Here is a 17,476-nt window from a genome sequence, read left to right as displayed (position 1 = left end):
CATGCACATGTTCTTGGAAAATCATGCAACCACCATGCAGAAGAAAATTCCAATATCCCTAACTCTAAAAAATAACATCATTCCAGATGGAAAAAAAGAATATAAGGAAAAAAAAAAACTTGCAGAACAATCAAGCAATTGTCATTATGGTATATGTCATCAACTTAAGCCATAGAATCAGGAAAAATAAAAGTAAATACCTTCCGTTGGAACTTTGCTCGCTTCTCTATTGGTTGCACGAGGGAGTAGAACGAGTGCACAAGAAAATGAACATAATTGATTTGCTGCAAGGTGCCAACATCACACTTCTATCTGTTTCAAGTTGATCCCCTGTTATGTAGTCAAATGATTAAGTTAAGGCTTTGGTCCAAGAAAAGACGCGGAAATTGAAGGGAATCAACAAATATATCGTGAGTTGCATGCCCTCTGGTATGGTGGAGGGAGGTGGGAGAGGGGATCAAAGAAATTGATGGATCTACAAAGTTAATCGAAGGAAATCGACCGATTTGCTGTAGAATTGAAGAAAAAGACAATGTCTTGCTTTATTGGATCTTATCTACTGATCTACAGTGGGGGGGGGGGAGAGAGAGAGAGAGAGAGTGGGGATGAATAAATTCCATCCAGTCTTCCCGACTCTGCATTTTTCTTGTGTGCCTTTTCTTTTCCCTTGATGAATGTCTCCTTGGATTACACTGATCTGACAAATTGCAGGTCTCACAACTAACATCACAAGAAGTTAGCACTCATTGATCAGTCTGAGAGAACCGCCAAGGACACTAAGCTAGTCCTCAGGGACAACCTGTAATTTCCCTATAAGAAGCCTTGGTTGTCTAATTAGAATAAGTAATGGCCATTTTTACTCTTTCGACCAAAGAGAACTCAAATTCAGTAAAAAAAATTGGAATGCCAAATATACAGACAAACAAACAAACAATAGAAGTGTGGATTACATGAACACTGAAATTATGAATGGAGTACAACAGTTCCAACAAAAATGACACGGCTATCATTCTCTGGAAAGTGAAAATAGATTTTTTTTTTCCCATGTCTGCACTGTTAAATCTGGCCCAAAAGAGCAATGCCATTAGGCATTCACCGTGGGAGCAGGGGTGTACCAGCCATGATGGATCTCCACTGCCTTCTTTCTTCTAGCAAGCCGTGATTTTCTGCGTGCGCCAGTATTCCTGTGTAAGGTTCCTACTTTTATGGCTTTGTCAATGACAGAATATGCCTCACCAATCAGTTTCTCGATTGGAAGTACTTCTTCAGCTTGCGCATCAGGTTTCTTCTTCAGCACATCCAATGCTTCCAAAGCCTATCAAAAATGGGTAGCATAGTTTTCAGAGAAAAAATATTTGGCCTTAAAACAAAGTGCCATTATTACTGCTTTTTGGTGGGTCGTTGAATAGATTTCCTTGAGCCACACACAAGCTTCCCTCTTCCATTGTTTAAGGTGAAAATGATATCATGAATGTCTATGCAAGCAGAATATGACAGATGCAGTGACTGCCATATTTTCACACTATTTCAGCAACATAAATCTAGTTTCTACCTTTAAGCCTATCAATATATATATCAGTCAAAAATACAACCAAAATCTTGTACTGGAATCTATACATATCCTTCATCCTTCTAAAGCCATTAACTAGCATTAACAGGCTACCTTTTACCTTTGATAAATGTGGTTCACGGCATGTGCACATATCAAGAGTGTCAATTTTGAATCTATTCACATAGTGCCTCTCAAGGCAGCTTGTTTGGGTGCTGAAATGAAGAAGATATTTGAAGATAAGAGAGAAAATCCTGGTGAGTCGCCGACAATGGTACTAAGGAGAGATTCTAAAGGAGAGGTTCAATATTGTGGAAGTTCCTCAAGTTGAGAAGAATGTCGGAGGTTCTAATGAGATTAGAAAAGGTAAGGAGGTAAAGAAATGGAGGGATTTTTCAGATTCAAAAAGGGGCAATAATAGCGATTTCGATTTGATTTTTTTTTTTTGGGGGGTGGTTTTTGTAGGATGAGATTAGTTAACAATATAGGACGTTTCTAACTCCTGCATTGATATAGGGGGATTTCTCTTATTTTCAACCCCCCGCCCCCCCAAAAGGCTGGTTGGAAGGTCTGGAGGGAGTTTCTATTTTTGATAATGACGGGTTAGTGAATAAGTTTCAGCATAGGGAGAAATTTACCTGCACCAGTGGAGGAGATTTCAATGGAGGAGTTAGAAGCTCAAATTCTTATGGATAAAATGGATTTAAAGATGAGTGACATTGGAGGACATCTAGTGCGTTTGGATGGTGGCAAAAGTTGAAAGGTGAAGGGTTAAAGGGAATTAGCGAGTTTGAAGAGTTCGGTAAATTATGACAAAAAGGGTTTGAAAGGGGGTTTCTCAGTTAATTTCTTTTAGTTCTATTTTGGATCTTGTGTTTCTTTGTTTTCTGTTTTTATTTTTACATGGTGGACTCCTTGTCCCCGCACATTGCACCTTTTCTTCTTTCTATCCAATATACTTTCTGATGTTATCAAAAGGAAAAAAAAAAAAAAAAGTCCTACAATTATTTCATATCTAGTCAGCAATCAAACAAAGATGAGCTCCGAATTCATATACAAACAATTTCAATGAAAAATTAGTAGGTTTCAAATTGAGCCTCATGTAATGTTCTTATTGTAACTGTCGATTCATCATCAATTATAATTATAATGCTAATTAACACCACCACCCCACCTCCCAAAAAAATAAAAAGCATGGGAACCCTTTCAGAAATGTTCATAACAACATCAATAGACATCACAGACCTCTTTTTTTTCATTATAGATGTAGGTGTAGCACGAATGATTGCATGGGGTAGAAGCTCATTACACAGGATGTACACGAGAGAAAAAGAAAAAACAGCAAAAACATTGAAGAGATCAGCTTTGTCAATGAATCACAGCCAATACAAGGGAGTTAGAGGCTAGATAACTGCAAAAACCAAAAAAAACACGCATATATCAATGTTGAAGGTTGAAGGTTCTTTTGTGAAGGACGGTGCGGTGTCACTTACAAGTCTGCCAGGTGCAATATTTCAGAGAAGTGGGGTTAAAAGGGGAGGGGTTTGAGCACTCTTATCACCATGACTACGCATCAAGGGCTATTTTTGCAGGGTGCTGTCGTCAAATGGAGAGAGGTGCTAGTTCATAGTTACTTGGAATGCGGTGTGTTTCGGGTTGTGGTAGGGGTATGGAAAAGATATATGTGATTCTTGGGGGGTAGGCTTATTTAGTACACCATTTTGGATAGCAGTGCGCATGAACCACATATTTGGGTTCATTAGTTGATATGCTATGTCAGATCATAGTATTTTTTGAATTTACTTAGGATGGAATATAGAATATAGAAAAGCATAAATCACATTATAGTTCATAGTTCATACATATATAAGTGAAGTTATAAGAATAACTACAGTGCCCCACCTATATTTTTAAAAAATCATTTCATTGTTTTAACAATTTGAAAAGTAAATGAATAGGACAATGTATATACAAAATTAAAGAACTAAAAATTAAAAAATTTACAAATTTCTTTTTTTTAAGAAAAAATTTGAATGGGGGAAACATAACTACATTATTATTATTCTTACACAATTAAATTATATAAATCACAAACGAAAAACAACAATTAAATGTGCTAATTATTTTACAAAGTTGTTGGGCCCTTTAAATAAACAAGTTTTTTTTTAATCAATGAAAGAACTATTATTAGCTGGGCATCCACAACCCAGGGTGCAAGCAGCCAACCATCTTGCAAGGTGTCCACAAATCAAAGAATTACATTATGATTCACAATTTGCCCACTGTGCCAGCTTGAAACATCAGCAACCTACTGCTCTTTGCAACACTGAAGTAATTGAATATTAGAAAGTTCTTCCTTTCTTTCCAAGCACACCAAAAATGGCAAGAGGAATCAGATTCAAAGCCTTTCTCTTCTCCTAGTTGGCTCTTATGCATTTCCAAGCCCAAAGCTCCCCTCTCACAGAGTTGGCAGCAACACACTGATGTCTGGTCAGGGACAGAGCCATATTCCACAGATATCTAGTCCAGGGACAGTGACGAAGGATGTGGTTGACTGATCCTGAAACAGCCATACAAAGCCTTTTCTGCAAGTTCTCCAAGGTTAAAATTTTTCCACGTGTTGCCTCCCAGGCAAGAAAGGCGACCTTTGAAGGGGCTGCTTTCTTCCAAATATGAATCCAAGTGAGTTTGTTGCAATTTGTTCCCACTGGAGATAGCTTCCTGTAGAAAGATCTGACAGTGAAGACGCCATTACCGTCCAAAGTCCATTTTGCTTCGTTGGGGATGTTTTGGTACCGGAAATTAAAGAGATTGCAGTAAATGTCAAGGGAGAGCACATAGTTCCCAATCTGCCACATTTCTTGTAAAGGGAATATTCCAAAAGATCCCCTGATCTGAGATTTCAAGATCATGATTGATGAGGGTATCCTTGTCACAGGCCAAACTATAGACGAATGCAGCTCTCAGATACATTGCGCCAGACCCAGGCATCATGCCAAAAGTAAACATTGTCCCCATTCCCCACTTGAAATCTGACACAGGGGAAGAAGTCATCTCAGCTTTTCCTGATGAATTTCAACCCTCCCACTCCAAAGTTTCCTTTGCTAGTATGGGTGATCCATTCATTATGCTCAAACCCACATTTAGAAGCGATGATTCCCCACCAAAGGTGATCATTCTCCTTCATGAACATCCACAACCATTTCCTGAGAAGGGTTTTGTTGAATGTGCGAAGGGATCTCAACCAAACCTCCCAATGAAAAGGTTGTTTGACCATCCCACATTTAATGAGGTGAAATTTAAACTCCTCCCCCAAGCTTCCACAAAGAATTCTACTTTGAATTCCCTCCAATTTCCTAGCAACTAACGCCAGTAAGGGAAAGAGGAACGTGTAGTAGTCGAGAAGGCTTGTCAAAGTGTTCTTGATAAGAGTGGTAGAGACCACCTTTTGACAAGAATTTCCCTTTCCAGCCTGCCAATCTTGTTTCACACTTCTCAACAATGGGGTCCCACACTCCTTTATCTTTGAATTTGTCTCCAAAAGGGAGTCCGAGGTAACTAATGGGGAAGGTTCCCATCTTACAACCCAGAAGACCAGTGAGGAAAGCTCCCCACTGTGCCATCACCAATCGGAATGGGCTCACTTTTTCCAAGGTTCACTTTCAAGCCAAAGACAGCCTCAAACCCTACCAAAATGCATCAAAGGATATTAAGGGTGCTGTCTTCGCAAAAAATGATGGTATCACCTGCGAAGAGAAGATATGAAACTTCCACAAACTTTCCATTTTTGCCCCCTTGAGACCTTTAAAATGCCCTCCTTTAGTAGCTTCCATCAACATGAGGCTTAACACCCCCATCGCCAAGATAAACCAAAAGGGGGACAGGCGATCCCCTGGCCTCAATCCTCTAAAGGAGCAAAAGAAGTCAAATAGACAGCTATTTATAAGTACTGAGAAGCTTGGAGTTTTGATGCATTGGGCAATCCAGCTGCAACAAAGATCCCCAAATCCCATTCTCCTAAGTAAATATAAAAGGAAATTCCAATTGACATTGAAGAGGAAAGAATGTACAAAAAGGAGAAAAGATCCTCCCATTAAAAGAAGAATCAAAATAGGCTAAAAACAATCAAAATAAAAATGTCTTCTAATCACTCTGAAGATCCCAGAAAGGCACCCCTTTAAAACTGCCAGGAAACTTGGAGTTTTGATGCATTGTGCAATCCAGCTGCAACAAAGATCCCCAAATCCCATTCTCCTAAGTAAATATAAAAGGAAATTCCAATTGACATTGAAGAGGAAAGAATGTACAAAAAGGAGAAAAGATCCTCCTATTAAAAGAAGAATCAAATTAGGCGAAAAACAATCAAAATAAACATGTCTTCTAATCTTTCTGAAGATCCCAGAAAGGCACCCCTTTAAAACTGCCAGGTGCGACCAGAGAGAAGCCAAGCACTAAATTCTGTCCCAAAGTAAAATATTAGAACTCCTTTTCCCAAAAATATAAGAGCATTCCTTTCCATTCAAATTCCCCATAAAACTGCAAAGATGCCACAAGTCCACAATGCTAAACCATCATGACTCTTCCCAAAACCTATAAAAGAGAAATGTAATAGTTTCTCCATTGAATCTGCCCAAACTCAAATCTCCCCAAAAACAGCAAATATCCTCTTCCAGATCCCCTAAGAGAAAGGGCAACACAAAAATAGATGCAAAGTAGATTCTGAGCTATCAAAACACAAGAAACAAACATCTGAAGATAATGCCTCCAAAGGCATCCTACGGTTGCAGCAGATTGTTGGTACTAACTCTATTAAGACCAACCAACAAAGTCGTCTTCTCTGAGAGGAGACGATACCTTTCCAGATGAAACAATGAAGTGGAATGGATTGAAAAATTTTGGTTAAATGCTCAAAGAAAGATAAGTGCATTTGAATTATAGGAGGCAGTAATGACATTATTATGCACTAAAAAGAGAATATAAACAAGGGAATGAAGAAGAAAGCACATGATTCCCGAAAGAGGATCCAAGACCTATTACCACAACATATTTTAAATAAGAAATAATCAAATGATAAATATGAGCACTACTTTTCCAAGGACTCTCCATAGAACATCTTAAAAAATTATTTTTTTACAGCAAGAGAAGAATAGATTAAGAATCTGGAGCCAGGAGAATAAGACACCTCCTCAACAAAATCTGGGATAAACTAGATAAAAATACAAAAAAAAATATATATATATATACAAGAAAGAAAAATAAAAACAAACAAAATATTCCAGCCCACAATATCAAACCAACACATATCGCCAATTGCGCTGCATATCCGAAAAGCTTACTCTCTTAAAATTCCCCTAACGCATTAAAATGTAAGCTAAATTTATTTTTTATAACTTTAAGCTAAAGAGAGTTCTCCTCTAAAGGAAAATTCAACAGCCATTTACCCAACAAGGCAGTGTTTTTAGACACCAAATTTCCAAGGCCCTAACAACCCTCCAACCCAGATCTACACAAATCCTGCCAACTACCAAATGATCTCTCTTCTCCCCTACCCCTGACCAAAACAAATCTCTCTTTCTCAATTTTACTGGCTACCTCAACCGGGATTCTAAAAAACAAATAAATAAGAAAGAGGGATACTAGAGAGACAAGCCTAGATACGCGTGATACAACCACTTAGTGAAAATAAAGCACTTCCCCAATACTGGATCCAATAACCCAACAGACCTAATTTTACCCAGCAAAGGAACTCCTAAATAAGAAAAGTGACACTTAAGAATGCCAAACCCAGCTAAGGAAGCCAACTCCAAAGACCTGACACTTCTAAAGCTCTAAGAGAAATAATAGCTAATTTCAAACTAACTAGGAAATTGATTTCCCTCTTTCCATCATCATAGAATTGCAAAGTAACTTTACTGAGAGCTTACCATCGTCAGAACTAGCATACAAGCCTCCTTAGGAAAATTGTCTTTTCATTGCTAGAATCATTTCACCTGCACATAAGTAGAGGCTGAACTCAAGAGACATTGGCTCAAATCAGCATAATATATCTAATATTTAGAATATAGGCTGAATATTCATCCTCTAAATTAAATATAAAGATTATTCATTGTGTGAAAGAGACAGCTGACCGCAGTTGACACTGATCTCTGTTCATTGCGAGTGCCTAAAGTCCTTCAACTCTTATAACAACGTCAACAATAACAACTAAGCCTTAAGTCCTACTCCGCGGGGTTGGCTACATGAATCCTCTTCTACTATTCTGCATGATTTAGCAACATAGCATAACAGCTACATTACGAGCGGTGTGCTGACAATTTCATTCAAATTCTAATAGACTTGAATACATAGACTCTTCTTTTCTGAAGATCAGTTCGTAAAATCAACAATTCAGCTGCATTACACCATCAAATGCCACACTCACACACACACAAACCTCATCTATATAGGGTTTTAGAACCTTCACTTACACAGGCTTCGTATAATTTCAACAAAACTGCATTTTCAAACATTTATATGGCACTGGAGAAATGACTTCAGTAAAGAAATCTCATGATTACTGATGACTGTCCTCGATTCCAATCCAATGAACTAATTTCATGTATTTGCACAACCCATAATAAGATAAATTCTCATAATCGTCAAGATAATTAGTGAGTGTAGTACCCTCACAATCGTCAGTGATGCCCAAAGAAGAATATTGGTGCCCCTTGGCCAAGCGGCATAGGAAACATTAGCCACATGAGGTCTACCTTTGAAGAATTTGAGGATGGCCAAACAAAAATAGATCAATTCAACCATGAGTGAAGGTTTGGCCAAATTCTTGGGGAGGCAATATGTGAATGAGATAACCCTTTAGGTTTTGCCCCAAAAGAAATTTAAGGATGATAGGCACCAGACACATTAGTCTCGATCGTAAGTGATGGTTCAGCCAACTTGGGTGTGAAACCTTACCACTGTGAATGACATCCACAACTGGGTCATGACCATCCCTGCAATACCATCAGTGAGGCAGTTGAGGGCACAAACAATGTTGACTAGCCCGCACCTCTTCCATGAGGGGCCCCAAGAGTCCCTGGAGGCTAAATTCTTATTCTCATTCCTAATATTTTGCACCATGCTAGTCCCACCAGGCATGCCAATATACTGTTTCTGTTAAAGCTTGATATACATTGTTGGCCTTCAACCTAAGAGATTAAGCTTTTAAGTAAAGTGGTGATCTAACATGGTATTAGAGCTGGTTACTAGGAGGTCTTGGGTTCTAGTCTTGTTGCCTGTGTTTACTATGTGGTGTTTTAAAAATAATAATTGTAATCCTTGTAATGGATATTTATTGTCGGTTTATCTCTCCACGTGTTGTCAAGCTGCACGTGTGAGGGAGTGTTAAAGTTTGATATACATTGTTGGCACACAACCTAATAGCTTAAGCTTTTAGGTAAAGCGGTGATCTAACAGTTTCTAATAAAAATTTTCTCAAACTGGGAATTGGGAATATTTATGGAAATTCAATTTAGTGACTAGAAACCATGTCATATCCTCAGTGAGCTGAACAAGAATATGTGAAACATGAATGAAGATAGAAATTGTTGAGAGAGAGGGAATTGTAGGGAGGTAGCAAGAAGAGGATGAGAACTAGACAATATTATAAAAATTAAGGAATTTAACTGCAGTAAACTAATTGCAAGAAAATAATTGAAATAAAATTTAACTGATATGGGTGTTTTGATCTTGAGGAAAACCATTACCAATGAGACCCTTTACTTACATGCAATCCTCATCTCATAAGAGTTTTTACCATCCCAGAATCGCATTCCACTCAAATAGGGACTCCATTAAAGAAAAATATAAAAGCAGAATAAAATTATACAAGGAATAATAGTTGTCTTAAACGAGCCTAAAGGAGCCACCTCTAATCCCATAAAAATTTTAGTTATACATTAATGAGCCTTAAATTAAACCTAAAACTACTCATTAATGTAAACAAATAAACAATAACAACAAAACCAAGCCTTAGTCTCACTAAGTGGGGTCGGTTATATGAATCATATTCCGCCAATTTATGCGATCATGGACCATTTCTTTTGATAGATTCAAGGATATTAAATCCTTATTAACTATCTCCTCTCAAGTCATTTTAGGTCTACCCCTATACCCCTTCTACTGCCCCCCACAGTAACTAAGTCACTCTTCCTCACAGGTGCACTATGTGGCCTACGTTGCAAGTGCCCATACCATCTGAGTCGTCCCTCCCTTATCTTATCTTCTATAGGAGCTACACCTAACTTACCAAAAATATGTTCATTCCTTAATTTATCTTTCAATGTTATACCACTCATCCATCTAAGCATTCTCATCTTGGCAACTTTTACTTTTTGGATATTATGTTTCTTCATCGTCCAACATTCCGATCCGTATAACATAGCTGGTCTTATAGTTGTCCTATAAAACTTCCCTTTCAATTTTAAGGGTATTCTATGATCACATAACACACTTGAAACACTTCTCCATTATGCCCAACCTGCTTTAACTCTATGCATTACATCATCTTCAATTTCTCCTTCAGCTTGCATAATAGATCCAAGATATCGAAACAAATGATATTTATTTCTTCATCATCAAGTTTAACTTTGTCTCCAATATTCCTCCTATCATTACTAAAATTACATTTCATATATTCTGTTTTATTTCTACTTATCCTAAAGCCTCTAGATTCCAAAGCTTCTCTCCATAATTCTAACTCAGTCTCTACTTGATCCCTAGTTTCATCAATTAATATAATATCATCTGCAAACAACATACACCATGGAACCTCCTTTTCAATACTCTTAGTCAATTGGTCCATCAAGAAAGCAAAAAGATAAGGACTTAAAGCAGATCCTTGATGTACACCTATGGTAATTGGAAATTCTCTAGTTTCTCCATCTATAGTCCTTACACTAGTCATTACTCCATCGTACATATCCTTAATGACAATGGTATATCTACAACATACACCTTTTTTTTCTAAAACCCACCATAGAACTTCCCTAGGTATCCTATCATATGCTTTCTCAAGGTCAATAAATATCATATGCAAGTCCCTCTTCTTTTCCCTAAACTTTTCAATTAATCTTCTTAAAAGATAAATAGCTTTTGTGGTAGATCCCCCAGTCATAAAACCAAATTGATTTTCTGAGATCTTCATTTCTAACCTTAATCTTTGTTCAACTACTCTTTCCCATAATTTCATCGTATGACTCATAAGTTTAATTCCACGATAGTTATTACAATTTTGAATATCTCTTTTATTTTTGTATATAGGTATTTAAGTGTTTTTCCTCCATTCATATGGCACTTTCTTAGTTTTTACAATTGTATTAAATAAATTACTTAACCATATAATTCCGTTATCACCCAAGCATTTCCAAACTTCAATTGGGATGTTATCAACTCCCATAGCTTTCCCATTTTTCATCTTTTTTAATACAAACTTAACTTTATTAACTCTAATTTTGCAAATAAATCTTATATTTTTAATCTTTTCCTCATTTGACAATTCTAAGTTTAAGTCTTCTATTTGGTTTTCGGTAAACAACTTACTAAAGTAACTTCGCCAACTTTCTTTAATATCTTCGTCCTTAACCAAGACAATATCATCCTCACTTTTTATACATTTTACATTTCCTAAGTCCTTACTCTTCCTTTTTCTAACTTTAGCAAGTTTAAATATATCTCTTTCCCCTTCTTTTGTACCTAATCTATCATACAAACTATTAAATGATCTATATTTAGCTTCACTAACGGCCTTTTTTGCATCTTTTCTTTCCTCCTTGTATTTTTCAAAGTTATCTCTGTTTCTACATTTTTTCCACGTTTTATACCAAATTCTTTTTGTCTTTATGATTTTTTGTACATCTTTATCCCACCACCAACTCTCTTTGCTATTCAAGAATCTTCCCCTTGATTCACCTAAAATCTCTTTTGCTATCTTTTAAATAGAGCTAGCTAATCTATTCCAAAGAGTATTTGTATCTATCCCATCCTCTATGGTCCAATCCCCATCTTTGATCATTTTATCTTTAAATTTTATTATATTTTCTCCTTTTAGGTTCGATCATCTAGTTCTCTTACACTGGTTTATTTTATCCTTTTTTCTTCCATTTTTTAATACATATATCTAACACTAAGACTTTATGTTGTGTGGTTAGGCTTTCACCTGGAATAACTTTACAATCCTTGCATGATAAACGATCTACTCTCCTATTTAAAAAAAAAATTCTATTTGACTTCTATTTCGTCCACTTTTAAAGGTTATTAAGTGTTCTTTTCTCTTAAAGCAAGTATTCATTATACTAAAATCATATGACATAGCAAAATCTAAGATCATCTCCCCAGACTCATTTTCGTCTCCATATCCATATCCTCTATGTATCCTCTCATAATTTTTATTATCTCTTCCAACGTGTCCATTCAGATCTCCTCCTATAAATATTTTCTCAGTCCCTGGTATGCCTTGTATAATACTATCCATATCTTTCCAAAATTGTCTCTTAAGATTTTCTACTAAGCCAACTTGAGGAGCATAAGCACTAATGATATTTATTATCTCATCCTAATACCATCTTGATTTTTATAATTCTATCCCTTACTCTAGTTACATCCACAACGCTATCTTTTAAGTTTTTGTCTATAATAATGTCTACTCCATTCTTATGTTTTTTCTTTTCTAGTGTACCAAAGTTTAAATCCTGATTTATAGATTTCTCTAACTTTCTCCCCCACCCACTTAGTTTCTTGAAAGCAAATTATATTAATTCTTCTTCTAATCATTGTATCCACAATGTCCATACTTTTACCCGTAAGTGTCCCTATATTCCAAGTTGCTAATCTAATCTTAGCTTCCTTAACTAACGTCTTTACCTGCCCACGTCCAGAATAATGCAAGAACCCTCGCATATTTGACACCGTAACCGGACGCCGACACGGCGCGTCGCTTTGGGGCGACTACCTAGCTCACTTTTGCCCACTTTTCACTACACCCGGGTGCTTCAAGTGCAACGCGTCACTCGTAGGGCACGCCCCAACAAATATTCAGTAAGGATTCATATCATAGTGATCTAACAAATTTTACGCTGGCCGTCAACTACCTAACGCAACCCTCCTCCTTTATCCGGGCTTGGGACCGGTTGTGTGTGAAAAAATTAGGACATTAAGTGCATCACGGGCGGAGTTTAAACAAATAAATAATTTAGTTTATTTAAAACATAAATGTAATATTATAATTTGTGTTCCTACAATCTGAAATAAGTTCTAAAAGATAATAAAAATATGTAATTACTAATTAGTAATCGCTAGGCATAAAATACTTTTGAAATGTTGTCAATTTAAAATGAACTACAAACGAAATATATAAATTAATGAGCCTCTTAATGAGCAAGCAAGCGAATAAATTTTGACTAGTTAACTTGGAAGCCTATTAAACAAGCCTAGTTTGAGTTTTTAAATAAGCCAACTTGCAACCTAGTTAAATGAGCGACTCGCAAACTTGGCAAGTAGAGTATCATCTCGCTCAAGTTCGGCTCTTTTAGTTTTCAAACTTTAAATCTAAGCTCAACCTTGGCTCATTTATCTTAATGAACACACTCGAACGAGTCATTATCAAGCCGAGCACTGAGTAGCTCACGAACGGTTTGGCTCATTTGTGGCCCTACTTGATGGATAACATTTGCATTCAATTGATCTATTGAGAAAAGGATTACACTTTTCCTAACCAAATTCACATGGTTCATTTCATGGGTCATGCATTCCTCATGCAGATCTTTGCTTTGCCATTGCTTTGGAAAAATCTATTTCTACACGCAATTTTGGTCTCTTAGCATTTCGTTTCCTTGATAGGTTAATTCAGCCATGAAAAACATGAGTCCTATTTGGCCATATTTTACTATTTATTTTTTTTCCAAGTGTATTCTCCCAAATGGCTTGGTTCAACATGAACTTATACCATTTGGCCATAATAAGCAATAAATTTCATTACTTTTTCCTCTTCCAATTGATCTCCTCAACCAAATAATGGTACAAACAATGCCCCCCATCTCTTTACCTAACTGTCAAGGAAGATTAAGAGATGTCCTCTCAAAGCTTATTTAACCTATTAGGTGTCATATGCACAATTCAATCATCCTTATTTGGGTTCTAAACCCCTCACATAGCTCATTATCATTGGTTTTCCAACAAACTTACCTTCATTTAAATATGCAGTTTCTTCAATCATTGAAGCCTCTATATAGGGAATGAGGCCCTCATAATTGACATGCTTAGGATCCAAATATTATGGAGGATGCGCAAACATGGGGCCCTCATAAATGGCACTTCCATGTTTAACAAGCTTGAGATTCTCATAATTGTTTAGATGAACAACAACAGCAAAACCCTTATAAACCTCCATTTTTTATGAGCTTGGGTTGGAATTTTCATAATCATTGTGAAAATAACAAGCACAGGATCCTCGTAATCTTCTTTGTTAGTGGGCTAAGTATTCTTGTGCTCATCAAGATAATTGGCGAGCACATGATCCTCTCCATTATCACAAGCTTGGGATTTTCATAATTGTCAACATAATCGACGAGTGCAAGATCCTTATAATCATCATAGTAACAATGCCCAAAGAAGAATTCTGATGCCCCTCAAGCTATTGGATCCAGCCAAATGGTTGGGTAAACACTTGCCCCTCATCATTTGCCCCTCAAGGGATCTGAAAATGGCCAAACTTTGATGAATTAGTTCATCATAAGTCATGGCTCAACCAAATCCTTGGGAAGGCTGCAAGGTGAATTATACTCCTTCCACTCAACATGTTATTGTTTGTATTGTCATTTGACTAACCAAGAGACCACTCAGCTAAGGAAAAAATAAAATTCTTATTTTATGTTTGAGTGGTATGAATTTATTTAGGATGAATTCATGATGAGCGAAGCCAATTTGGTTAATAAAAGTTGGCAGAAAATAAATAGTTAGATATGGTCAAGTGGGACTCATGTTGATTATGGTTGAGTTAATCAGCCAAGGAAGCAAAATGCAAAGTGGTCTTTGCAAAGCCATGATAAATCAAGGATCTAAGGTGAAGAATGCATGGCTCAAGCAAATGAAACATGTGAATTTGTCCAAGCAAAGAGCAATCCTTTTCTCAATACATTAAATGACTACAAGTTGTACCAATCAAGAAGTTTCAATATTGGACCATCATCCATACATAGCCAACCGTGGTTGTTTTTCAACTAATGCTTGGCACTTGGCAGCGAGTGAAGTTATTACAGGGCGACCAAGTGGCTGCGTGTATTAGTTAATTAACATGCATATATATCAGCCAAGTTAAGGAGACTATACTAAACTCAATAATCAAAAAACTTCGTATGGGAGAAGAGAGTTCATGATTGTTTAGGATTGGTATTCTTTATCTAATTTTTATTCTGTTCTTTTTTATCTTTAAATAGATTCTTTTTTTTTTAGTGGAAATGTAATTCCATTAGGCTCCTTTTGGAACTTGGAAAATATTATGGAAAGGAAAGAAAAATATCAAAGAATCCACATCTTCATGTTTGGTTATCAAGGAAAGTGGAAAAGAAAATAAAAAATATACCAAATCTATGAACAAAATTTTAATTTTACACATCATTAATATTTAGTTTTTTCAATTTTTATTCATATTAAAGCAAACTTTCATTTTTTTATAGTAATTCATAGAAAAGGAAAATACAAGGGAAAATAAATTTTTCTTTCTTATTTTCTTTTCTTTTCCTTTCTCCAAGCATAATCCTTGATCCAAATGGATACTTAAGGTAAGGAAGCTTGGGAGAAAAGGATTGTAATTAGTAGTAATGAGGGGTGAGCTCTTATTGTAAAGAATCTTCCTCAAGATCAAAAAGCTCGTATGGATTTCCATTCTAAGTCAATTATTTTCCTGCAGTTAGTTCAGTACAATTAAATTCCTTCCCCCACCCCTTTTGCTATCTACCTACAATTCTCTCTTTCCATCTCATTTCGTCTAATTTCCTACCACCCTTTAATTTTACTGATCTCCGTTTCCCAATATCCTTATTCCATTTACCGACGGTGCAAGCTGCACCAGTCCATGAACCACATTCCCTAGGCATTTCCATACAAATTCGTTATTAGAAGCTTGGAAAATTTTTACGAATACACCCAATATTTCACATTCCTCGCACCCCGCCCACATCCCCGCACAACCTTTTTTACCATATCAATGGGTTCCTAAATTTTCTCACAAACAAAAGAAAGTATAGTACAAACAGATAAATTCAAATACTAAATTCCGGATTACGGGGTACCTTCTTCATCCGGGTTCTGATTTCAGACTTTCGAGCTTTGTTGTAGATGCGCCTTTTCTCAGCTTGACGGGCTCTCTTCGCAGCCGAGTCGGCTTTCTTCGTTGGAGCTGCCTGGCAAACTACGGCGCTACCAATTGGCTTCTGGGTTGTGCTCATCGACAAACACCCTGAAATTCACATACCCAAAAACTGAAAACCGACAAAACGAGAGAGTGACAAGGGGCGGGCTGGGGCAATGCGTCACCTTTGGAGAAGACATCGTGAGACAGGTTTGCCGAGAAGCTGAGAGACCTGTAAGGGGCCGGGTTGGAGCAAGTAGAAGCAGAAGAATAGCTACTAAGAGAGAGATTTCTAAGCTTGCAAGGAAGAGCCAAACAAGAAGAATATATGGATTGAACAGCTGATACAGCCATCTCTCGCACTCCCTGCGAACTACTCTGTAATCTGCATTCCTCCTGGGGGTTTTACTCGATCGTTATCCACGGAATTGGACCCGGGGGGAGGGTGGGAGTTCTTCCTTCAAAACGACGGCGTATCATCGTTTTTTATAAAATTTAACATTGCTGATCTGCTCAATGTTTATTTTTATGATTTAAATAGTTGTAGTACAAAATTTGACGACTTACAAATAGAAATGAGTTTTTATAAAATAAATAGTAACGTAAATATTTTAATTAATTTATAAAAAAAAAAATTTAAGAAACTATAGAAGGGCATCTTTCAAAAATAATAAATAATAAATAATTTAATAAAACAAATTAATTTTTAAAGTTGATGTCTGACATAATATTGATATGTTAAAATGAAATGAACAATCACTGCATACCAAACAAATCATGAGATGATTGGAATAAATTATATTTTAGAACTAAATTAAATTAAAACATTGCACTAGTAAGAAATCTAAAAAAATGCTAATTAATTTTGAAAATAACATAAAAAATAAATAAAACGCATAAGATGAAAATCCAAGCACAACTGATTTCGATTTATGATCACATGTCAAAAATAATAAATCTTTTTTTCACCTTGTATATCACTTTATCTTACAACGATCAAGATTTTTGTATCAAAAACTTTCAACTGACCTTTTTCATTACTCTTGTATTTTTATTTTTTTTTTCCAAAATCAAGAATAGTAGATAACAATCTTAAAAATATTTAATTTCTTATAATATAATCAAAACACTTTACAATACTTTTTGTGCATTTAGATAAAATTACTTTCTTACAATCTTAACGTATGATATTATAGTTTAGTGAGCGCAATCCTTAAAATCCTTTGCCAACAAAGATCTTAAAATCCTTAAATTTGGATTGTCATAAAAACAAAGAAAAATCAATATTACAAGAGAATTAGTATCATTAGTTAGAAATGAAATTAACTAGGGCTAGTAATGGCTCGACAGCTTGAGTGTGGTCTAATAAATTGCAACCAACTATGCCACAATCCGGTTCCATCTAAAAGCCATGTCTTTAGTAGCACTTTGCTCTGCAGTAGCAATTCCTCCTTCAACTAAGCAGTCCCCTCTACAAATATAGTCTTCAGAAATGAATGATGGGAGTGTCACTTGAGATGGTGCCCATGAATGCTAACTATGGCTAT

At 36.2% G+C, this 17,476-nt stretch overlaps 1 protein-coding gene across 1 annotated transcript; it reads right to left on the bottom strand.

Moving 5' to 3' along the window:
- Positions 1-862: 862 nt before the first annotated feature.
- Positions 863-16,440, bottom strand: LOC131157890 (small ribosomal subunit protein bS20c). Its single transcript, XM_058112342.1, has 3 exons — positions 16,115-16,440; positions 15,871-16,037; positions 863-1,315 (listed from the first exon to the last, which is right to left on the bottom strand). The coding sequence occupies exons 1-3, from the start codon at positions 16,281-16,283 to the stop codon at positions 1,085-1,087; spliced, it is 567 nt and encodes a 188-aa protein (XP_057968325.1). The 5' UTR covers positions 16,284-16,440; the 3' UTR covers positions 863-1,084.
- Between the last annotated feature and the right edge of the window lie 1,036 nt (positions 16,441-17,476).

Source organism: Malania oleifera, chromosome 1 (assembly GCF_029873635.1).
Source record: "Malania oleifera isolate guangnan ecotype guangnan chromosome 1, ASM2987363v1, whole genome shotgun sequence".
Classification (NCBI taxonomy): Eukaryota; Viridiplantae; Streptophyta; class Magnoliopsida; order Santalales; family Ximeniaceae; genus Malania; species Malania oleifera.
This window is presented reverse-complemented; position numbering and strand designations above follow the sequence as displayed.